At 42.4% G+C, this 23,383-nt stretch overlaps 2 protein-coding genes and 1 long non-coding RNA gene across 4 annotated transcripts; 2 read left to right on the plus strand and 1 right to left on the minus strand.

Moving 5' to 3' along the window:
• Positions 1-3: 3 nt before the first annotated feature.
• LOC128411115 (uncharacterized) lies at positions 4-12,324 on the plus strand. Its single transcript, XR_008329690.1, has 2 exons — positions 4-102; positions 11,766-12,324. It is a non-coding gene; the product is annotated as an uncharacterized LOC128411115 (long non-coding RNA).
• LOC128411111 (mitochondrial amidoxime reducing component 2-like) lies at positions 4,241-13,432 on the minus strand. 2 transcript variants are annotated; one of them, XM_053383141.1, is made up of 7 exons: positions 13,044-13,432; positions 10,610-10,783; positions 9,976-10,138; positions 6,971-7,111; positions 6,207-6,268; positions 6,055-6,126; positions 4,241-4,505 (listed from the first exon to the last, which is right to left on the minus strand). In XM_053383141.1, the coding sequence occupies exons 1-7, from the start codon at positions 13,304-13,306 to the stop codon at positions 4,382-4,384; spliced, it is 999 nt and encodes a 332-aa protein (XP_053239116.1). In that variant the 5' UTR covers positions 13,307-13,432; the 3' UTR covers positions 4,241-4,381. The 2 variants fall into 2 exon arrangements, with proteins under 2 accessions (XP_053239116.1, XP_053239117.1); XM_053383142.1 differs by lacking the exon at positions 13,044-13,432 and adding an exon at positions 11,569-11,767.
• A 2,922-nt stretch (positions 13,433-16,354) lies between these two features.
• Positions 16,355-18,893, plus strand: PFN3 (profilin 3). Its single transcript, XM_053383147.1, has 2 exons — positions 16,355-16,610; positions 18,308-18,893. Exon 2 carries the CDS (start codon positions 18,387-18,389, stop codon positions 18,798-18,800), a length of 414 nt encoding a protein of 137 aa, XP_053239122.1. The 5' UTR covers positions 16,355-16,610; positions 18,308-18,386; the 3' UTR covers positions 18,801-18,893.
• The last annotated feature ends 4,490 nt before the right edge of the window (positions 18,894-23,383 follow it).

The following is a 23,383-nucleotide window of genomic DNA, read 5'->3' on the forward strand; positions in this document are numbered from 1 at the left end:
GCGCCCCCGCCTTTATCCAGACGCTATGGCAGCTGGTATTGCGTTCTTGGGCAGACCTACTCCAAAGCAAGCCCCATTGAGTTCAGTGAGACTTACTCCTGGGTAAGTGCCTACGGGATTGCAACCCAAGCGTGTGCATGTGTGCTTCCTCTCACCGTTGGGTTTCTTGGCAACCCAGAGAGCTGTATTTTGGGGAGGGAGGAAACACACACCCCTCCCAAAGAAAACAGCTGAAAGAATAGAAACACTCCACTTTCAGGGCTCAACATGAAAAAGTTATTAGGCAGAGACCTAAAAAAAACAAATCAATGAGTTTTTACTCTTTGTGTTGGAACACTTTGCCACTTTCCTTTCAGGTCAGCCAGAATACCAGATTATACATCATGGTACCCACAGTGATGGATGGGACTTTGTAGATGCCCTAATTCTGTCACCTTCCCAAATCCACACATTATTTCACTACAAATGGCAGAGAGGGAGACTAAAGACAGTCCACCTCTCTCCCAGTTCCCCTTAGGCACTGAAGGCAGCTCCCATATAGGTGCAAAAGTGCATCTTCCACTTGAAACATCCATTTCTTCCAGTTGGGTATTAACTGATTAATATGCCATATTTTCCAGTTTTGGGATCATTCCTTTGTGTGTATATATGAAAAGTAAACTGACTGTTCCTTTCCAAAACTAACTTCAGGTTAAATCTGGGCATGTTGCCTGGTTTGGGGGGTGGAAATCATACTGGCAGACTTTGTAACAACATAGTGTATTTACATCAAATGAAAGAGTCCTATGGGGAGCTGAAATTTCCAAAGCCGCCTACAGAATTTAGGTAGTCATGTACACTCACATGTAAGGAAACAATCACATCTGAAGTAGTCCTTTTTAGAGCAATACCTCTATACATGCATACATTATAGCCCCTTGCTCCAAGATATTGAGGTAGAGGAATAATTTATTGACTGGAAAACACATGAAGGTGCTTCAAAGAACAAAATATTACAATGCTAATTCAAGAACCATTTTGCATTGGCTTTTGACATTTGAAGTGTTTTATTTTTCAGACCCACCTTATTTTCGTGATCGTGAAGAAATTTTAACCCTTTTAATCTTGTGCTTCAATGTTGTAACCCACCCAGGAACCTTAAGGTGAATCTTAATAATAATAATTTTATTATTTATACCCCATCTGGTACTGGATTTTCCCAGCCATTCTGGGTAGCTCAAAGCATATATCAGAACATACTAAAACATCAAACATTAAAAACTTCCTGAATTGGGGCTTATTGCGCAGAAGACTATCAGGATTTGTTTTTAGAACAAGTATATTCAGCTTAAGCAGGAATCAACTATTTATGAGCTGCTCAATGACATATATTGGGATACTGCACAGCTAGATCAGAACAATTCCCTTGTGAACTGCAGTTAAGACAAGTATATTAAAAAAAAATTTAATTACATTGGGCTTGAGTCGTGTTTCACTCTACATTAAACTTCTGCTTTGGAAAAAGTAACCATTTATACTAAGAACTCAACTCCTTTAATATTTCCCTCTCTCAGTGACAATCTGCTGGGAATTATACTGTTAAGAGTCTGTTGTTTTTGTAGGAAAAAACTACCGTGACAAAATTCAGAGATAAAAGTTAAGCTTATTGAGATCTTTTATCTGGTAAAATATAAAAGAAAGATTACTTGGGTGTTTGGAACCTACTGGCATAGCCCAGGCCTTTAAATGTGTTTTATAGTTAATTATTCCCAACAACAAAGAATTGTAGAGTTGGAAGGGACTATGAGGGTCATTTGAAGCTGCTTCTTGTTTTTAAACTCCCTAACACAGAGAGACGTTTATTAACAGAACTAAAACTGGTTGTAGAACGAAGTTGCTTCTCACCACCATAAAAGGCCTTAAAAAAAGAAAGAAAAGTATACAGCTGCACTATTTTGGTCCTTTTATTTTTTGGTGAGAAATAATTATTGCTCTTCTAACAGCTATCAACCTTTGCTACTCTTCTCCAAGACAGAAATCTGTCATTTTCACATACAAAGGAATACGCAGACTGGTGGTTTCTAGTTAACAGCACTATCGGCTGTACAGTATGCTTATTCAGAAGTATGTCCTACTAGGTCAACGAGGCTTACTCTCAGGAGAGCATACACAAGACTACAGTCTTGACGTGGAATCCTATACATGTCTACTGAGGTATAAGTTCACGATTTAATTCAATGGGGCTTAATCTCAGAAGTGTATAGGATTGCAACCTAAATTCCAGTTTCTTCAAGCTTCACTGTACATTTTGCTAGAAAATAGCACCGGGATATGAGGCAGCAGGGCAGTTGGAAAAGGAGGCACAGAGATACTTTTACCATGTGAAAAAGCTATAGAGACTCCACATTAGATACACATGTATACATTTAGTTCAGTTTACTAGCAACTATAAAAACTTTGGACAATGTTTTCAAATAATTTATCTCTGCTACTTCAGTCCAATGATTTTATGCAAGGAGGACACTTTTTATACATTCAAATAATGTTTCCCATATCAGATCACTTGCAACAATTGCAATTGGTGCAATTCTTCTTTGCACATGAAAGAACAAGGGGAGTCATGGTGCTTAGGAAACAACCTCCAACATTCACAGGGTAGGAGGAACCAAAAAGTATCAAAACGTGGCAAACTTTTCAACCCTGTATCAGACAATGTGTTTCTACAACTTATGGGGTGGTTGAACAAGATGAAAAACAAAACATAGTACAGCAATATTCTTTTTCAAACCAATGGAACAATAGTTAGCTCTTCTTTCTTCATCCCTGAAGACGACTGAGCCTGCTGTCTCCACTTCCAACTCAGGCTGTAAGCAGATCTTGTGGCTTTAACAACTGGCCTAAGTTTTGTTTATTATCCCTTGTCCAGTCACCCTCTAACTCAACTTTTGCATGGTCTTGCCTAATGAATAGTTCTGGAGAACTTGAAATTCAGCCAATATTTTTTTTTGGACTTTGGAATAAGTGAGCATCATTCCAAACAAGCTTAGCACTACTACGCACAACAGAAGATAATGCTAGCTGTGTTGCAATGAAAAAGATACTGAACACAAACGCTTGTCCTTTTGTGTTTTCTCAGTCTTGATCCTCTAAACCTGAAGTCAGTTTGCATGTAACGCGAAGCCAAACCATTGGCTTAGCACAGTGGTTCTCAAAGGGTTTGGCACGACACACTGGTGTAGCAGGAGAGGATGGCAAGCGTGGCAGGAAGATTCAAGGACATCAAAGAAACATTTAAACATTTCAGTATAGGTCCGTATAGTTAAAGCTATGGTTTTCCCAGTAAGTGATGTATGGGAGTGAGAGCTGGACCATAAAGAAGGCTGATCGCCGAAGAATTGATGCTTTTGAATTATGGTGCTGGAGGAGACTCTTGAGAGTCCCATGGACTGCAAGAAGATCAAACCTATCCATTCTGAAGGAAATCAGCCCTGAGTGCTCACTGGAAGGACAGATCCTGAAGCTGAGGCTCCAATACTTTGGCCACCTCATGAGAAGAGAAGACTCCCTAGAAAAGACCCTGATGTTGGGAAAGATGGAGGGCACAAGGAGAAGGGGACGACAGAGGACGAGATGGTTGGATAGTGTTCTCGAAGCTACCAGCATGAGTTTGACCAAACTGCAGGGGGCAGTGGAAGACAGGAGTGCCTGGCATGCTCTGGTCCATGGTGTCACGAAAAGTTGGACACGACTAAACGACTAAACAACAACAACATACCATAGTATAAAAGTATCTTTTTAATTTGCAAAATATGGATAGATAGATATCTTTTCAAAATGAGCGCAAGAGCATCAAGTGATACTCTCATAAATCAAGCACTAGTCATCTTGATCTGAACAAGCATGCCTTCATACTCACCTATAATAATAGCATATTATTGTCATTACTGAATGCTATGTCGACCAGAAGAGCAGCTGAAGGACTGCACATGTGAAACAGATTACTTATTTATAAGATGTAATGGAGGTGCTGTTAGTAAGGTGAAAAAAGAGGGCAGCTGAAGAATGTTTAATGGCAAGTGAAGGATGTCAACTCGACTCTACACAAGAAATGATGTGGCAATGTGAAGAAATGATGGTCGTATGTTCAGAACAAAAGTGGGAAACCTGATTTTAAGATATTTTATTATGTTAATTTAATTTGGTATGATTTTTAATAATTTGGAAAATTTGGAAAATTCATAAAAATAAAATAAACCCATGGTTTGTCTTAAAACACCACATTTATTATTGTTGCATATAAGGTAGAAAAGATTCATTTAAAAAGGCCCCCAAACAATTATTTTTGGCACGGTTTTCATAAAAAACGTACAAAATAGTTCTTTTTATGATGTATTTTACACCATCAGATTGCCTTGTACACAATATCTCCAACTTGAATTGTTCCTGTTTTATCAATTCCGAAATACCATCCAAAGAGAGGGTGTGTGCTGTATATATGCCGTTCCGAAGGATCACAGAGGCGGTAACTGTAGAGAACAATAAGCCATCCACAAAATAGTTAAATATGCTTGTTTTCAAGTTAAGTGACTAAGAAAACATTTTTGTAAGAAGCTGATAGAAATACAGGATTTCCAAACATATAAAAAGTTTCACTTTGTTACTTTCATGATTGGCAAATTAGTAACAACTCTTTTTGGGAATAGATGCAAAGGACATCTCACAGTGACAAAACCACTGCCAAATTAACGTACTTACTAGAGAGCAAGCACTGATGAAATCAATAGGTCTTAACTTTTGAGTAAACCTGCTCAGAATTCCATTGCACACTAGTTGCATGGAAACTGGCTGCATTCAGGTCAACAGGCCTTCGTTTCGAGTGTTTTACTTACACGTCAGAGGGCTAAATTTGTTGATTAATCAGAGCTCTTGTGAAAAACATAGCAAATGAAGCACACTTAATTAAGAGGCTCTTTAATATTTAGAATCACAGAACTAGAGGTGGAAGGGACCCTGAGGATCATCTAGTCCAACCCCCTGAAATGCTTGTATATGCAGCTGTCCCATACAGGGATCAAACCTGTAAACTTGGAGTTATCAACACCATGCTCTAACCAACTGAGCTACTGCTTAAAATTTTTGCAGAGGATTACGCAGTGTTAGTCTTTTGCAGCAAAAACACCCAAGAGGCCTGTGGCACATTAAATACTAACACATTTCTTATGGGATATGTTTTTGAGGTTTACTGTCCATGTCCAATCTGCATCTGATGAAGTAGCCTATAGTCCATGAAAGTCTGTGCCTAATACTGTAAATGTTAGTCTTTAAGGTGCCACAAGACATTTTCTAGTTTTAAAAAATAAGGCTGGAGCCAAAGTGTTAGGGCGTTTCAGCTCAAATCATAGAAATGTAGAACTGGGAGGTACAAGGAGGGTCATCTAGACCAACCCCGAGCAAGGCAGGAAACCCAGACCATGTTCCCTTTGAAACCATGCCAGACCCTACTTAGCTTTCCAAATGTGCTAGTAGTTTTATTGCTGCGCCACCACACAGCAATTCTTTGCACATTTATCTGTGAATGGGTACCACTGGACTAAATGAGGGTTACTTCTGAGTAGAGGCTTGTACTAGTCATCTTGATCCTAAACAAGCATGCCATCATACTCACCTACAGTAACAACATATTATTGTCATTACTGAATGCTTTGTTGGCCAGAAAAGCAGCTGGCATGCTTCATTCCAAATATTAATTTGTTGTTTACTATTATATAATAATACTCGTTGGTTCAGCTATTACCATTAGATCATTAGGAACATTAAAGAGAAAAAGCAGAGCACATTGCACTCTTAAAAGTTGTTTTGTTGACAGATTTCATATTAGTAAGCATTCAGAATGGTCAGTTCAACAAATAATGTATTATTTTTAGTCTAGTTTTGCAAGTTTACTGCCTCACTAAAATGCAGAGAGAATTCCCACAGAACCAGGATTTCAAGACATGATCACATTTTGAGAGCTGCACACAATCATTAGTCTACCTGCTCAGATGACGGAGGAGGAACTCAGAAAATTTTTGTTACCTTTTCAAGGTTTCAAGAGGCTCTTTTCTGTCCATGATGCCAGTGTCTGGATCAACAGTAGTAAGTATACACCTGTAATGAAGAAACAGAATGAGATAACAGCAACCTCAAGTACTTCCTTGCTTCTTCAGATGCAATGCAAAATTGCTTACCTGGGGCAGCCCATTGCACCTTTCATTTCTGCACCACCAATAGTTATCTCATCCCAGGTATCCTGTGGAAATATAGTGTTCACAATATTAGGTCATTTGTAAGCTTTGCATGTAGAATGTGCTTCATTTCGTATTTTTTGTTTATTAAATTTATACCTTGCCCTTCCTCCCGAAGGAGCCCAAGGCTGCACTAAAGAGTTCTACTTGCATATAAAAACTTGCACCCTTATAAATACAAAAGTACTTTGCTCCAAGTGACAGTTTAAAAATAATACCGTATTTTTTGCTCTATAAGACTCACTTTTTCCCTCCCAAAAAGTAAAGGGAAATGTGTGTGCGTCTTATGGAGCGAATGCAGGCTGCACAGCTATCAACAGAAGCCAGAACAGCAAGAGGGATTGCTGCTTTCACCGTGCAGTGATCCCTCTTGCTGTTCTGGCTTCTGAGATTCAGAATATTTTTTTTCTTGTTTTCCTCCTCCAAAAACTAGGTGCGTCTTGTGGTCTGGTGCGTCTTATAGAGCAAAAAATACGGTAATTTGCTTTTTTTGTAACACACACACCCCACCCCCAATCTGACTAGGTTGCCCCGGCCTCTCTGGGCTGTTTCCAACAGAATATACAAAAACACAAGAGAACATCACACAATAAAAGCTTCCCAATACAGGGCTTCAAATATTCACGGAAGGTCATATAATTCTTTATCTCTCTGACATATACAAATGGAAAGGTATTGTTTGGTGAGGGGGATATTCCATGTATTACCTCCTCATGAGAACCGCAACCTGTGACCAGAATGTTTGGTCTGAAGTTGCATATTGTAACTTTCTTATCCAATCGGGTATTTAATTCTTCCAAAGACGCTTCAGAAAGCACCATAACCGGGCTACAGTCAGGATAGGCAATCTAGAGAGAGAGAGATTGTTGCAAGACAGACAGCATTTAATCTGGCAGTGGCTGATTGCCATTTTATTTATTGATTAAAACGTACATGGTTGTCCATTAACAGATATTCTCTGGGCTGCTTACAGAACAAAAAGGGAAAAACAACATCCCATATGCAGTGATTAAAAAACAACAACTTTCCTCCTAGCAGAGGCGGAATAAAACTATTAACAGCTCAGATTTAAAAGAAAACAAACAAAAGGATCAGAAAGTTCAACGATTATTTAAATGTTTGCTTAAAAGGCCAGCCTGAATTGGTAATGACCATTAAAGGCCCCTTACAGCAGAAGGTGTGGATAAAATATTTGACCACAGGTATAGGGGAAATGGGACGCGGGTGGCGCTGTGGGTAAAACCTCAGTGCCTAGGGCTTGCCGATTGCATGGTCGGCGGTTCGAATCCCCGCGGCGGGGTGAGCTCCCTTCTTTCGGTCCCAGCTCCTGCCCACCTAGCAGTTCGAAAGCACCCTTAAGTGCAAGTAGATAAATAGGTACCGCTTTATAGCGGGAAGGTAAACGGCGTTTCTGTGTGCTGCGCTGGTGCTGGCTCACCAGAGCAGCTTCGTCACACTGGCTACGTGACCCAGAAGTGTCTCCGGACAGCGCTGGCCCCCAGCCTCTTAAGTGAGATGGGCGCACAACCCTAGAGTCGGACACGACTGGCCCGTATGGGCAGGGGTACCTTTACCTTTATAGGGGAAATGGTTCTCAAAGATTTTTCAGTTTTAGTATTGGGTCTGTTGGATTTGTATGTAATGCCCTGGGCTAGTAGCTACTTGGAAAATGATTAAAAAGCGTTTCCTCCTTGTGAAGGAATCATGTTGTGTGATGGTGGTTTTTTTAGACCATTTATAGCGGATAGTAAATGTAATGGCTCTCAAGAATACTATACAAGTAGTGGTGTGGCAGAGAGCATTCTCAAAGTTCAAATAGCAGCAATTAATTGATGGCAACTGCAGAAGTATTGGGCAACAGTAGCAGTTCCAAAGTCTTTAGCCCAGTAAACAAACATGCTAAACTAGGTCACTCTATAGGGCAAGGGTAGGAAACTGGAGCCAAGGGGCTGGATCCAGAATTCCCAAACATCCCACAGGCAGCTTTTGACAGAGCTGCCCATCAGGTAATTCAGCTTCAAAGAAATAATCAGGAGCATGCTCTAAGTGCACTCCTCCTTTCCCCTTTTTAATTCGGCTCTGTGGGTTTACCTGTCATGACATCAGGTGGGTGTGGTTTGGGACCAAACCATACTGTAGGCCAGGCCAGGGCAAACTCGGCCCTCCAGATGTTTTGGGACTACAACTCCCATGATGCCTAGCTAACAGGAGCAGTGCTCAGGTATGATGAGAATTGTAGTCCCAAAACATCTGGAGGGCTGAGTTTCCCTATGCCTGCTGTAGGCCAAATGGGGAGGGATCTACCATGCCTCATTAGACCCATGGGATAGGTTCTCCTTCACTGCTCTAGGGCACTGGGTAATTTCCCAATAGAAACTGAAACTTTCTGATGCAAATTACCTTATGCCAATTTTTCCAATTTGCATAGGAAAATTTTGCAATTCGTTTTTTTTTCAAGAAAATCCCCAGTGCTGTATACAAGTGCCAACATTTTATTTATTTAAAAACCATATACCACCCTTTAACAAGGCTTCTAGGGAGATTTACAGAAACAATAAAATACACAATAAGTTACAATACATAAAAAGCTTGGGAAAATAAACACCACAAGCACCTTACACCACATGCAGCCGCCAACACGGAGAAAACACTCAGCTTAAAGGTATAATAGGGACTTAAGGTGTGTACATTTTTGTTTAGGAAGACTTTCCCTCGGGTGTAACTCACGTCATTTAATCAAGTTCATCTCTGATTAAATTGTCATGTTGCTTCTAGAGCTGGTATGAATTGTTTTATTGTTTTTAGGTTAGTTGAATTTATTTTATTGTTTTCAGAATATGTTTCCATATTCTATTTTGTTCTTAGCATATACACTGCTTCAATAGCTTTACGTTGTAAAGCAGTCTATAAATTTATTGAATAAATAAACAACTACTTTCCCAGGAACAGGACTACTTTAGTTGCTTATTTTTATATTTACATTTTTCATTATGAATTATTTGTATTGAATCAGATTGCTGCAGGACATGCGATCTTTGTTATTCTCCCCCCCCCCCATTTCTATGCCTTATGTAGAAAGGCAGCATACAAATTAAAAATGAAATGAGAATGAGAACTAGGAGAGCAGCATTTAGCTAATGAGATTATCAGGCTCATGGACTGCAGTTTAATGTAAGTGATCAACATTGTGCTTATCTCTGAAGAAAGCTTGACAACTAGAAACACCTGTCTGTTTAGTATCCCTCAACGCAACAGCCACCAAATTTGTAGGAATTTCCCACTTGCTTTTCAAAGGCAGAGGTCACTAGTTTGGTCAAGCCGGTCTTTGGAAAACAAGTTTAGACATGATAAAACGGTGGGAAAGGATAAGCAAAGGATGTAAAGGATCTGTTAATGTAAAGGCAACATCTAACTAAAGCAACAAAAACTTCTTATAGCAAATGCCATTGTTCAAACAATATTCTATTGGAGCCAAAATCCAGTTATTTTAAGCTTGTACTAGGGGTTTTCCAGCACCAACCTGCACATATAACTTATTTGCCTGCAATCCATTTATATTGGTCATTACTACTCAACTTAAACCAACAGTAGGTTGGTTGGTTGGTTGGTTAAGCTCATGAGACAAAAGAATATAACCTTTGAAAAGCAAATTCACACTACAAAACTATGTTTGTGGCACACTCCAAAGATCACTACAAAGTTGTTTTCTAACCTTATCAGTGGGTCGGAAAGGTTCCATAAGATCTTTTGAATTCCGAGGAACCATGTTCGGCTCAAAGTGAACTAAACGGTATGGTTCTGATTTCAGGAAAGTTGTGATCCACTGAGCTGCTTCTTCTCCACAGTCTCTGCCTTGGACATCAAAGCCAAACAGCCTGCAAGATTTGCGGGAGGCATCAGTACTATCTTTCCTAACAACTGTAATTAAAATAATTAATACTACAATGCTGGAGAAGGGGAGAAGCTAATCATTTTCTCAAATGGAATTCCCAACCCATACCTGTCATTTGCCCTATTAGAGAAAACATAGACAAAGCCAAGGACTTCACATGTTCAAAAACTACTCTTCCTAAAGCAGTTTAGGGTCAAATATAGAAAACCTCTACATACAGAAGCATAGTTTATGGTAACTTCAGAATGGACAATAAGGCTCAAAACTTGAAAATCAGTTGCATCGCACAAAAATAAATGACATTTACTGGTGTCATTTTGTGGTTATTGTAAAGATTTTTTTAAATGGAGGATTGCCTTTTAAGCCAACTCTATTGCTGTAGCTTGGTGGGGAGGGGAATATTAAGAATTATGTACAACAACTAAGAGGTGACATATAGAGAAGTCTAAAGCACCTGCAATTCTGCACTGGGTTTTTGACCGACAGTTGGACGGGAATACGAAGATCCTTCATTTCTGGAGCTCTCAGAGTTAAACAGCCATTTTCACTGGAGACAGAAATCAATACTAGCTGAGGCTCTTGCCGAGCGGTCACTGTATGTCCATCTTCTTTTATTACAAGCCAACACCTGAGTTAGAAACAGACCAAAATTGAAAGCTGATAAGGCTTTATACATCTGATGGAAATGGACAGTAGCCCACAAAAGCTTAAGACATACATTTCAGTCTTCATGGTGCCACAATACTTTTTTGCTCTACTGAAAGGTGAAGCAGGCAAAAGAAGAGGAAGAATACGCTTGTCAGTTTTTGAAATGGCCCTTGTAGCTGCCCCTTTAACAACAGCACTTTCATCTGTTGCAAATAGCAGGTGATAATGTTTAATGCCATGTCTTGAAGAGCTTCCTCTAGTGTTTTCTGTTTGCCAAAGCTCTGTTAAAAGGGAAAGAAGCAAGCCAAGCAAAAACCCTAAGGAGAAAGAAGCATGGTAAGTACAATGGTACCTCGGGTTAAGTACTTAATTCATTCCGGAGGTCCGTTCTTAACCTGAAACTGTTCTTAACCTGAAGCACCACTTTAGCTAATGAGGCCTCTTGCTGCTGCCGCGCTGCCGGAGCACGGTTTCTGTTCTCATCCTGAAGCAAAGTTCTTAACTTGAAGCACTATTTCTGGGTTAGCGGAGTCTGTAACCTGAAGCGTATGTAATCCGAGGTACCACTGCACAGTGGAGAAAGCTCACTTCTCTTTCGGGAGGGACAGGATACAGCCTGACAGAAAGCAAAACACCAACGACAGGGAATGCCAGCACCAAGAACTGTACTGAGTTGTACAACTGGAGAAGAGGAAAGCCAGGGTGAAAGGTGTCAAGATTCAAAAGGTCTTACATTCTGAAGAAAAGGGTTAAGTCCCTACTCACAGTCTGAGTTGCACATCATAACCAGGTAAAAATGCCATTATATTCCACCCTCTGCCACTGCCCTTGTTTTCTTCCATGTAAAAAGGCTCATGGGGGCAGGAGTCTGTGTGTTGGGGGTGGGAGAGTGAAAGGAGATTAAGCTTAACTTGGCACTTTCAGGGTGTTTTGACTATGGTATGTGCTTCTCTTTTTCACAGCAAAGTGCTGTTTAAAGGAACCTATTTCCAGAACAGGCACGGGCAGCTGTAACCTTTATCTCACTTGGAGCAGTTTCGTTTTACTGTGAATCAAGCAATTTATATAAAGGGCTGTCATGTGGAAGACAGAACTAGCTTGTTTTCTCCTGCTCTGGAGGGCAGGACTTGAACCAATGGCTTCGCCTTCAAAGTTACAAGAAAGGAGATTCCAACTAAACATCAGGAAGAACTTTCTGAATAGTAAGAGCTGTCTGACAGTGGAACAGACTCCCTCAGGAGATTGTGATCTCTCCTTCCTTGGAAGTTTTTAAAAGCAGAGGTTAGATGGCCATCTGTCATGGAAGCTTTGGTTGAGATTCCTACATTGGACTACATGACTAGGGTCCCTTCCAACTTTACAATAGGGCTAGACTTCTGTGTGGAAGGACTGTAAACTCATTGTAGTTCTACTACTCAAAAACAAATCCCTGATCCAGGAATTGTTAACTGTATGTTCTTCACAACTGGCTCCGACTGTGGCACTCAGGGTTCCAGTAAATAAATGGAATAGATCCCACAAGCATGCTGTACTAGAAGATTTTTGTGGAAGTGTGCATGGGCGTAGCCAACTGGGGGCAGCTGCCCCCCCCCAAATCAAAAAAATCAAGAAAAATACGTACAGTGGTACCTCAGGTTACAGACTCCACTAACCCAGAAATAGTGCTTCAGGTTAAGAACTTTGCTTCAGGATGAGAACAGAAATCGTGCTCCGGCGGCGCAGCAGCAGCAGGAGGCCTCATTAGCTAAAGTGGTGCTCCAGGTTAAGAACTGTTTCAGGTTAAGAACGGACCTCCGGAACGAATTAAGTACTTAACCCGAGATACCACTGTACTTAACTGAGGTTCAGCCCCCACTAACAGGAAATCTCCCCCCCCCCCCCATAAATCCTGGCTATGCCCATGAAAGTGTGCAAAGGATTTGCGCAAACAGCTACAATCTTACGCAAGCTCGTCTAGGGGGTTAGCTGCATCGAAATGCACACTTCGATCCTTTGCACACTTACCTGGGAGCAAGCTCCAAAATGCACTTAGTCCCAGTAAACAGGCGCACGATCCTGGGATCAAAGGTGATATCTAAATTCGATAAAAATTTGACGCGCGTGTTCTTAAAACACCTATCCACACGCTTCTCCAAAAGTTTGGGAGGAAAGCAAGTGAGAAGAGAAGCTGGGAGGTGAGGTGTGGGGTGGGGAACCCACAGAAGCAAGAAAAAGCGACGCCTCCCGACTTGCACACCCACCTGTCGCCCAGGTCCCCGTTGCGGAGGCCCAGCTCGGTCACCTCCGCCCTCTCCACGGCCACCCCGCGGCAGGACTTGACCGGGTAGATGAAAAGGCCCGAAACCCTTCCCACCGGCTTGAGCTCCCGCCGCCCTGGACAGAGGCTCCTCCGCCGGCGCCAGGCTGCGGCAGCCCCCAGCACGACGAGGACGGCCAGACCTGCGGAGGCCAAAAGCCAGCCGGGACGAGGCTTGGGCAGCGACTGAAGAGCGGAGCCGGCCATGGCGGTGGCGGCGGCAGCAGCGCAAGAAGAAAAAAGCGCCGCGGAGGGGCAGCGCGAGTTTATATGAGAAGCAGGCCGCTCCCTCGACGCTTTCGCTGCTGCTGCGGAGGGAGAGGAGACGCCGCCCCTCGAGCCTCACTGGAGGCCGCGGCGTTTGGGCGGGAATCTCGGCCAGAAATCAGGCCGTGAGATCCCTCGTTAGCCGTCCATGCAGAAGAGAAATGGTTGGTCTTAGGACTCTTGTCGCTGCAGACCCAGCAGGAGATGGTGGTGTGACTTTTCAGTATTGTTATATAAAATGAACTGGGAGGCCCCCGGTGGCCAACCAACATCTGAAGGCGAAGGAAAAGCCTGTCTCGTGCAGGTGTGGCGAATCTCTTACCCTCCAGCTATGGCTGAACTACAGTCCAGAGCCTGCCCGCCCATGAAGCAAGGTGAGGCAACTGCCTCAGGTGGCAGGATCCACACGGGCAGCATATTTGGTCTCTAAATAAGGTACAGTGGTACCTCGGGTTACATACGCTTCAGGTTACAGACTCCTCTAACCCAGAAATAGTACCTCGGGTTAAGAACTTTGCTTCAGGATGAGAACAGAAATCATGCTCCAGCGGCGCAGCAGCAGCAGGAGGTCCCCTTAGCTAAAGTGGTGCTTCAGGTTAAGAACAGTTTCAGGTTAAGATAGCCATGGCGTTGCGCAACTTGGAGGCTGGATCTGCCACCTCCTCGGCACCCCCTCAAAGCCTCTCCACAACAGCCTCTCAGCGAACAGGAAGCACTGCTGGCTTACTTCCACTCCAGGGAGAAAGTGGCGGGGTCTCTCCTCTGGGGTCTCCTGGGTTCTGCTCCCCAGAGTGATTCAGAGTAGGCCCCTTCCCCATCCCGCATTTATATTGCCCTCCCTGTTTCTGATGAAGATTTTCACTTTCCCCTTCTTCCCTGGCAGGGGGTGGATCATTTTGTGGTTCACCTCGGGTGCCAAAAGGTCTTGACTTGAGCCTGCTCATTTATTTATTATACCCACCTTTCCTCCAAAGCTCTCAAGGTGGCAGACCTAGTTTCTCCCCTCCCCTCTCCATTTGAAATATACTTGGAGTCGAGTATGGATTTCATGCTCTTTATTCAGCTCATAGTAGTGAGGAATGAAAGTTCCCCCAAGATATCTGCTTTATATACATTATTTATACAATGGGCCGCACGTGATTGGCTAATTCCTGGATTCTTCTGTAGGCCAATCAGGTTGAGGATTCACTTCCACCTGGAGCTGGATTAGGTGGCTCCTGCGGACCAATCATATTGCTGCATTGTTCTGGGACCAATCACACTGCTGCATTCTGAATCTTATTGTTCTAGGACCAATCACACTGCTGCATTTTGGATCCTATTCAACTCAGTACATAATACTATTGTATCCTACCTGTGAGGTAGGTTAGGCTGAGAGAGAGAGATTGGCCCAAGGTCACCCAGTGAGCTTCATGGCCAAGTAGAACAAGAACCCTGGTCTCCCACTCTACCCATTGATCATGCTTACTGGAGTGGATAGGAGTTGTAGTCCAGCAACATCTGGAGGGCCAAAGGTTCCCCACACCTGATTCACTTCAGCATTTGAAGTGGATGAAGTGTGCACATAACTACCTAAAGTGTCCCACATGTGCATAAGGCAAATGAGATTAGAATGTATGATTTCAGAACTACGTTAAAGGAAAGTAATTACAGTGACAGCTTACAAACCATTTTGCTGGTGTGTGATAATGTCTACTCACAAACTAAGCTCTATTGCCAAACTTTGAGCAGCATGTTGAATGCTATGCTTACAGAGCATAATCCTTAAAGGCAGTTTGGCTCCCTCACTCAAGAATGTTGAAAATCCAGCTTGGCAGCGCCTTTATTTGGACTACTCTAGAAGACAAAGTTAGATTAGATCCTAACTTCTAAATCAGGAAAATTGATTTCATAATGCTGCAAGCAGCATTGAGCAACTGGAGCAAGGTTTAAATAAAATATCAACTATTTGAATTATTTCCCTCAGCTAGCCAAGTTTTCAATATGCATAATGCAGTTTACATTGATGAAATGGCCTTAAAACATAATTTGTCTTAGCACTGAGATTTAGCCAGGTTTGGTTCAATTCATGTATATTAAATGCAACCTTCTCATTCATTTTTCAAATAATATTCGAACAGTGGGTCAGGCCAAGAACCATCTAGATTCAATAAGTGTAGCATTCCGACTATGCCAGCTGGCTAAGAACATTGGAAACTGCCTTATATCAAGTCATACCATTGGTTCATCTTACTCAGCGTCACCTACTCTGACTGGCAGTTGCTCTCTAGGATTTCAGGCAGCAGTCTTTCCCAATCCTACTTGCAGTTGCTGTGGATTGAACCAATGTTCTTCTGCATGCAAAGAAAGTGCTTGGCTGAGCAACAGATCTTCCCCTATGCATCTGTATGCTCAGCTCCCAATCAAAATATTGGTGCAGGCACCCCAATTCTCTGAATGGCCCTTCCAGATAGGTGCGGTATCAGCACTGCTCATGTCTGCAAGTCCCGCCTCCAGCATCCACATGATGTCACCATCATCAAAATGGCAGCCCTATCTTTTTCTTTTATCTGGCTTTTGCCCCTTCAGCGGACGAACCAATATGGCAACAGAGCCTGTTAAATCTCTGCAGTCACTGCTGGTGTTTGCTAGTGCCTTCTTTTAGTGGGTGGGTAGTTTCTAATGTGCCAAAATGCACACTCAGGAAAATCTGATCTGAATGATCCATTTGCAATATAAAGTCCCCATCCAGAAGCACACAAAGTGGAATTGTATGTGGTGTGAAATCCTTCCCCTTCCTCTGTCCCAAACCTACAGCAAATCAGTTTTATTAAGGAGACTTAAGGGCGGAAAGAAAACATATTTTTATTTCTTTCCAATCACATAATGGAGGGTAGAGGATAATTCTACTTTAGGAGTGGTATGAGGTCATAATGGGTGACCAGCTGCAGTTACAGATACTTCTGACATCACAGTGGATTCCTTAGCAACGGTTGGAGCATAAACACACAAACAATTGGTTTGTGAGCTCAAACTGCCTTTGGCTGGCTAAGCAAGGGTAGTATTTGATTAACTTTCCTGACATCTGAGCTTTGAGGTGTCCAGAGCCTTGATCCTGAACTCCCAACGAGCCCAGGATCTTGAGCTGGAACCTCAGGCTTAAAACCTCCAGGGGCTTGGTTTCAAGTCCTTACCTTCATTCCTTCCAGGCTTTCATCTCAATTTGCACCATTTCATCAGTACCCCACAGGCTGATGTTACAGAGGTACTGAGGGTGGATGGTTCTCATGTTTGGGGATAATGTATTCAGCTAGATCTGGAAAGGCTTGCTTCAGAAAGAGCAAGTTCACAGCTTGGGGTGGGGGTGGGGTCTCCTCTGGATCAAGCTCTGTCTTTAGAGACCCATGTCACCCTCTGCGGCATGGAGTGAGTTTTACCAGCCAAGACTGATTCACCAGCTGTAACCACCGCTGGAGCGTTTTGCAAAGGTTGCCCATGCTTTAGTAAACTCCCAGATGAATTATTTCAATGTGTCATATGTGGGCTACCTTCAAAAGGAGCTTCTGTTCAGAATACAGATAATATAATTTTACTGGTACAGTTTGTCCAGATCCCATTTCTCAATTTTTTAACATTTATTTTTAAGCTTCACTAGCCTTTTTCCAAGCCTTAAACAGCCTGGGACTCAAATACTTGAAGGTATAGCTACAGTACTCCCATATTAACCTGCCTTCATTCTAAGGTCATATGCTGATGATGTTCCCTAAAACCTCCTCCACCAGAGAGGCAGATCTCAACCAGAGAACAAACTTTTTGGGCTGTGCATCCCATTATCAAGTGCCCTTTCTAAGGAAGCTTCCCTGGTTCCAGTTTTTAGGTGTCAGGCAAAAACCATCTAACCACTTGAGCATTTTAAGTACTCTTTTGGAATTTTTAAATTGTTTTTGGTATGCTGTTTTTATTATTCATTTGTTTTAGTGCGGCAACCCCCAACAAGGTGCCCTCCAGATTTTTGTTGGACAACATCTTCCATTGCTCCTAACCATTGACCATCCCTAGCTGGGGCTGATGGTGGTTGGAGTGCAACAACATCTGGAGCACACCACATTGTGGAAAGCTGCACAACCCCTAACTCCAGCCACTGCCCAGCAGGACTTAATGGAGCAGTGCATCTGCAGCTCTGCTGCACATGCCAGCCAGGGCATGGAAGGTGGAGAGCAGGCAAATTTCTGCTCTAGCCTGGAGCCTGGCAGAACTGGATAGATTGACACTGCACCCCATTCAACACCATACCCAGTGGCAAAGGAGTATGGTTTGCTTTCTTCTTCTTCTTTCTTGGGCGATCACTCGTAGCCGAGTAAGATTGTCTTCCATAAACACGGTTTTAACAATGAATCTGTAAGTGACTGTGGAGGCCAATTCTGGACCCACACATCCTTCCACAGTGGGGATATTGGTTCCTGGGCAGGAGTTGATCACGGTGTGGATTTGCCGTGTGCTTTCCTTTTAGCACGTTTCTCCCTTGCGTTCTGAGATTGAGTGTCTTCAAAGTCCATGACACCTTTGGTAAAGGCTGTTCTCCAACTGGAGCGCTCGCAGGACAGTGTTTCCCAGTTGTCGGTGTTTATACTACCTTTTTTCAGATTTGCCTTGAGACAGTCTTTAAACCTCTTTTGTTGACCACCAGCATTACGCTTTGCATTTTTAAGTTCGGAATAGAGTAGTTGCTTTGGAAGATGATAATCAGGCATCTGCACAACATGACCAGTCCAACAAAGTTGATGTTGAAGAATCATTGCTTGAACACTGGTGATGCATTTTAACTTTCTGCCTGATCTTTTAATTTGCTGTAAACTAATGTTGGAGTCAGTTTTTTTCTCTAAAAAAAGTAGTATATACATCTTTTAAAATTGATGAATGTATATATTTATATATGTACTTTTAAAAATATTTTAACATTAGCTGGAAAACGATCCAGTCCTGAGACAAAGAAAAGGCAGAGAACGCTTGTCAAAGAAGAAATTGTGGGAGCCAAAGCAGGATGGGAGACTGGAAAGCCTACATAAATACAGTCCTGAAGGACAAAAACATTGAAGATGTAGCGATCGTGGGACATTCTGACAACAAATCTGTCTGGGCTTCAAAGCCAGGAGGCCTGCTGGCCGCCATCTCTCCCCAGGAAGTAGGAATAATTATTGGGCAGGACAGAAAGGCATTCCTGCAGACTGGGATCACCATAGCAGGGAAGAAGTGCAGCGTAATCCGAGACAACTTGTTAGTAGAGAAAGATGCTGTGATGGACACGAGAACCAAAGGTGGCGACAGCAGATCCATCTGTATTGGGAAAGGTGCCAAAGCGCTCATCTTTCTCATGGGCAAAAAGGGAGTCCATGGAGGGGCTCTGAATAAGAAGGTGCATGACTTGATAGCTAACATGAAAGCAAAAGGCAGCTAGAGCCAAGGATTTGTCTGGGTCACCTTTCTCCTGACTGACGAAACGTGGGGAAACTATTGCTGCTTTGAAATAAAAGGCATTTAGCAAACTCCATCCTGTTTCCTTGAGTTGTGAGGATGGGAAGGGCCATAGCTTAGTAGTAGAGCCTTTACCTTGCATGTAGAAGGTTCCGGGTTCAATCCCTAGTGTCTCCTGCTCTTCTTCTGGCTCACCTATCTGGCTGGTGCTAAGGGGGCTGCAGGTTCTATTGTGGGGGGAAAGATCAGTATTGGCTTCAGGTTTTGATGGGCCCTTCAGCAAGACACCTTCAGTGCGTCTGCCTGTATACTCTGCTTCTCTCACTGTGGAGATGGTGACTGCTGGAATTGTGACTTGCTTCTGCACTGTAGACAAGTATGAATCCAGCAAAAGGCAGACCCTCATAACGCACATTTCTTGCAGTGTTGATGCCAGTGCAAGCATGCATGTGAAGTGCCAGGCATATAAACAGAAACCCATTGTTCAACCAATCACTGCAAGTAGTTTTTAAAAAACATAACTGAGTAGCTAAAGGTATGGGGGCATTTTTAGCTCTAGCATTCACTGGAACCGGGTGGGATATGGGGTGGGGATCCTGAACACAGGAGGTGCCAAACTTTAGGAAGCATACTGAATCGCATTACAACTTGACACCTAAAGGTTGTTGGCTTTCTGTGTGACAGCCCTTCAGAAATGTGAAGTACTATCATCTCTCACCAAGGTCACCAGCACCTTAGTGTATTTTTCTGCTTGCTAATTATACCCTGCTGTTCCTTCACCCTTCCCTCATAGGACTGGTTTTCCATACTGCTAGTCATTTTGGTCTCCATCCTCTGACCCTGTTCCAAGTTGTCTATACAGTGGTACCTTGGGTTACAAACACTTTGGGTTACAGACTCCACTAACCCAGAAGTTGTACCTCGAGTTAAGAACTTTACCTCAGGATGAGAACAGAAATTGTGTGGTGGCGGCAGTGGGAAGCCCCATTAACTAAAGTACCTCAGGTTAAGAACAGTTTCAGGTTAAGAATGGACCTCTGGAATGAATTAAGTTCATAACCAGGGGTACCACTGTATCCTATTTTATGTAAAAATTGTCTATATCCTCTGAAGTGTTTGAAGTATTCCAGAAGAGGTCAAACCAGTGCAAGATAAAAGCGGGACTATAACTTCTCATGATTTGGGCTAGGAATGCAGCCCCAAATTGTATTCACCTTTTTTCTGCAGCTGCATCACTGTACTGACTCACATTCAGCTTGCGATTGACTACAATCCTGAGCTTCTTTTCACATGTGCTCTCTTGGTTCCAAGCCAGCTCTTCCCCATCCTATGCCAAATCAAAGCCCCAGTCAGCAAACAATAATCTCCAGGGCCTTCAGCTGTGGCTGCTGGGAGAGTATGCAGACTTCTACTTTCAATACTTATTAGCTACCCTGAATTTATGGAAACCCAGAAAATAAATATTAATTAAAAAATAAAAACCTCAGCTAAATTGGAATCTGTTTTCCAACCCATTCAAGCACTGAATTGGTATTATTTAAAAAATAATAATAATTAAAGATTTTCTTAGTTTACAAAAGTACTTTTTTCAGGTTGTAGAGTCTTTTCTGTAAATCAGTTACATTTGATATGAGACATTCGTTTTGTATTCAGTATGGGGTGGGGGAAGAAGAGGGAGAAATGGGGAAACATATTCTTTTTATATAGTGTACATGTGGGGTGTTTTTTTTGTCAGCATCAACTGGGCAGGTTCTCTTTCTACTTGCTTATTACCTTTCCTTGGTAGTGAGAGGGATTGGGGAGGGGCAAGGTGTGGTTGGTTATCTGTAGTTGGCTGCAGTGGGGTTTGTTTGCATTTGTGAGGGGGTGGGTGGATTGATTCATATGCTGTCAGTGGGTTCTTGTTGTTGACTTGTTAAGCTGTGTATGTGATAAAGGGGAGCCATACTGGGGTGAAGGTGTCCTATTTGTCCCCAGGTCAGTTTCAGTCTGTTGGCTAGCTTTTCCAGTAAGGCTGTTTCCCATACGATTTGGTACCAGTGGTCCATGTTCACACCTGACAGGTCTTTCCAGTGTCTGGCTATGGTGTTAAGCACTGAATTGTAGTGCCTCAAAAGTTCTGGTCTAACTCTGTTGACACTTGCAATACTATATTCACCATGAACAGAGCAGCAACAGGAAGAGATAAACCAAAACAAGAATAACAAGAAGTGCTTTAAAGAAGGTGTTTCGCTCTCACAGACTAGCATGTAGTGCACTATGGATGCATGCAGTGTAGCCACTGATTCTGTAACACATGGTAGAGCCCTAAGCAATTATAGGATTCCTTTGAAATGCAAAAATCACCACCACAGCAATATCCAAGTGTTAATTGTGGATGCAGTCAAATCCCTAACTCTAAGGGCATCAATTAAATCAAATCAAACATTTCTAGGTGGAAGTTTTGCTTTTTGTAATTAAAGTTTGCTCAGATGTTTCCTCCAGCAGGATATTGATCACTTTTGAAGCATCTTAACTTTTTAGCTTGAGAAGTCTCCTGCTGGAGAAGGCAGGACAGTATTTCTTTTATATTTCTAAGAATTTAAGAACCTTCCTGGACCAGACCAAAGGCCCAACTAGTCCACCATCCTTGTCTAAGATACATGGAAGATAAGTCTATCAATGACTACTATATCAATGATGGCTGTATGCGTCTCTGAATACCAGTTCCTGGGGTTATAAACAGGTGAGTCCTGTTGTGCTCATGCCCTGTTTGTGGGCTTCTCATGGGCATCTGGTTGGCAACTGTGAATATTTGGTTCTGGGTCTCAGCCAGAGTCCAGTTAGCATAAAGGTGATTCTGCCAAGCTCAAAACCACAGGAGAGCAGAACAGAAAGATTCCTAATTGCCATATTTATTGGTGTAGGCATAGCAAATTCCTACCTTCTGTTTGCAGTATACAAGCCTTTTGGTTCATCTGCTGTTGACCTTCAGTTTGTCTTGGCTAAATGCCTTTTGAAATCTCAAAAAATAAAAAAAACCTTTAAAAGGCGTAGTACACAGCTAGAGTGCATTCCTTTTATTTGCCTGAGATACAAATCTATTGAAGCAATGAGTCTCTAGTTAAATCTCAGATTTAGAAATGTAATTCTTAAGAGTTCAACTTAATAATGCTCATGGTGAAAACCTTAACAGTTAACACACCACAAGATAAGATGGGGTTGGTGACAATTCTATGTTAATAATAGCCGTCCTTTTGACAGGGAGCTATATTTTTAGAAGGTTTTTGTTCTGTTTTGTTTGGGGGCCTGTGGCAGGAAATTAAAGAAAATAACAATGAACATAAACACATATTTTTTTCCCAAACAGGAGGGAGGTTGATGAAAACATCTACTCTACCATATATAGCCTCCAGGGGGAAAGCTTGGTGAGTCATGCACTTTAAGTGATTGCAATGTAGCTAAAGGAGAGAACGGAATTATTCTAGCAAATAACTAGCCAATGATAGGCTTAAAAATAGAGGCATTCATAATAAATGCCTGAAAGAAAAGAGCTATTCTGCAAAGCAGCAAGATAATGGGTCTCGTCTGCAGTTGTCTCTCTCAGTAAGAAATCGCTTTCCAGGTACACCTATTTTCAAGAATGCATAATTAGTGGTACAAAAATTGCAGAGAGACCAATAAGCAGCACCTTTTACTGGCTGCATTTGCACTGGAGGATAACCTATTCACATCAAGATCAACCTCTTTGTGACTGTGCCATGCGTCAAGTTCTAACCCAAGGTGTGGGATGGTGTCACTTCATTGTGTACTACCCTGCAAAGATGGTAGATCAGGATCTCCTGGTGAATTTTGGTATGAGTTGCAGTAGAGCAGCAAAGATTCCTGACTCCCACTTGTTCAGAAATGGCAATGACAAAATAACTCCCCCATCACCATAAAAAATACATTGCGGAAATTTAAAAAAGTTATGTGGAAAGATTGTGCACTCAGTTCAGTTCTGATCCTCCAAGCAAATTATGGGGCTCCAATTTCTTTCATGTTAAATGTATGTCTTTTGCACCTGAATCATCAGGGATGGGGAACCTGTTCCCTCCAAATGTTGTCAGACTCCATTTCCCCTTCAGCCCGGGCCAGCATGGCCTGTGGTCAGGGATGATAGGAGTTGTAATCCAACAATGTTTGAAAAGCCACAGATTCCCCATTCCAGCTGCAGAATATGAGTTTACATTGTTCAGTCTTTAGAAGTCTAAACAACTGACCCAGAACATCCCTGAGAAATAAAGTCTAGAACTTGTTTACAATTATGTGCCTCACCCTGGCTTCCATTTTCTTTTTAAAATGAGAAGCCTGGTTCATTTTTTAAAAAATGTTTATATCCTGACTTTCTTCCGTCATGGAACTGCAAGTTGGTGCAAATGTACAGTTGTACCTTGGTTTTCAAACAGCTTAATTCTCAAGTGTTTTGGCTCCCGAACACCGCAAACCCGGAAGTGACTGTTCTGGTTTGCGAACTATTTTTGGAAGTCAAAAGTCCAACAGGGCTTCTATGGTTTCCGATTGGCTACAGGAGCTTCTGCAATGTAG

Source organism: Podarcis raffonei, chromosome 3 (genome assembly GCF_027172205.1).
Source record: "Podarcis raffonei isolate rPodRaf1 chromosome 3, rPodRaf1.pri, whole genome shotgun sequence".
NCBI classification, from domain to species: Eukaryota; Metazoa; Chordata; class Lepidosauria; order Squamata; family Lacertidae; genus Podarcis; species Podarcis raffonei.

Bases quoted from the DNA above. Each gene is read 5' to 3' on its own strand.
- LOC128411111 (XM_053383141.1), bottom strand. From the start codon at position 13,306: ATGGCCGGCTCCGCTCTTCAGTCGCTGCCCAAGCCTCGTCCCGGCTGG. The intron at 10,139-10,609 runs GTGCTTTAGACT...CAAATCTTGCAG, and splicing joins AACCCAGTGCAGAATTGCAG to GCTGTTTGGCTTTGATGTCC. The intron at 7,112-9,975 runs GTTAGAAAACAA...CTCTCTCTCTAG, and splicing joins CTTTCCGACCCACTGATAAG to ATTGCCTATCCTGACTGTAG.
- PFN3 (XM_053383147.1), top strand. From the start codon at position 18,387: ATGGGAGACTGGAAAGCCTACATAAATACAGTCCTGAAGGACAAAAAC.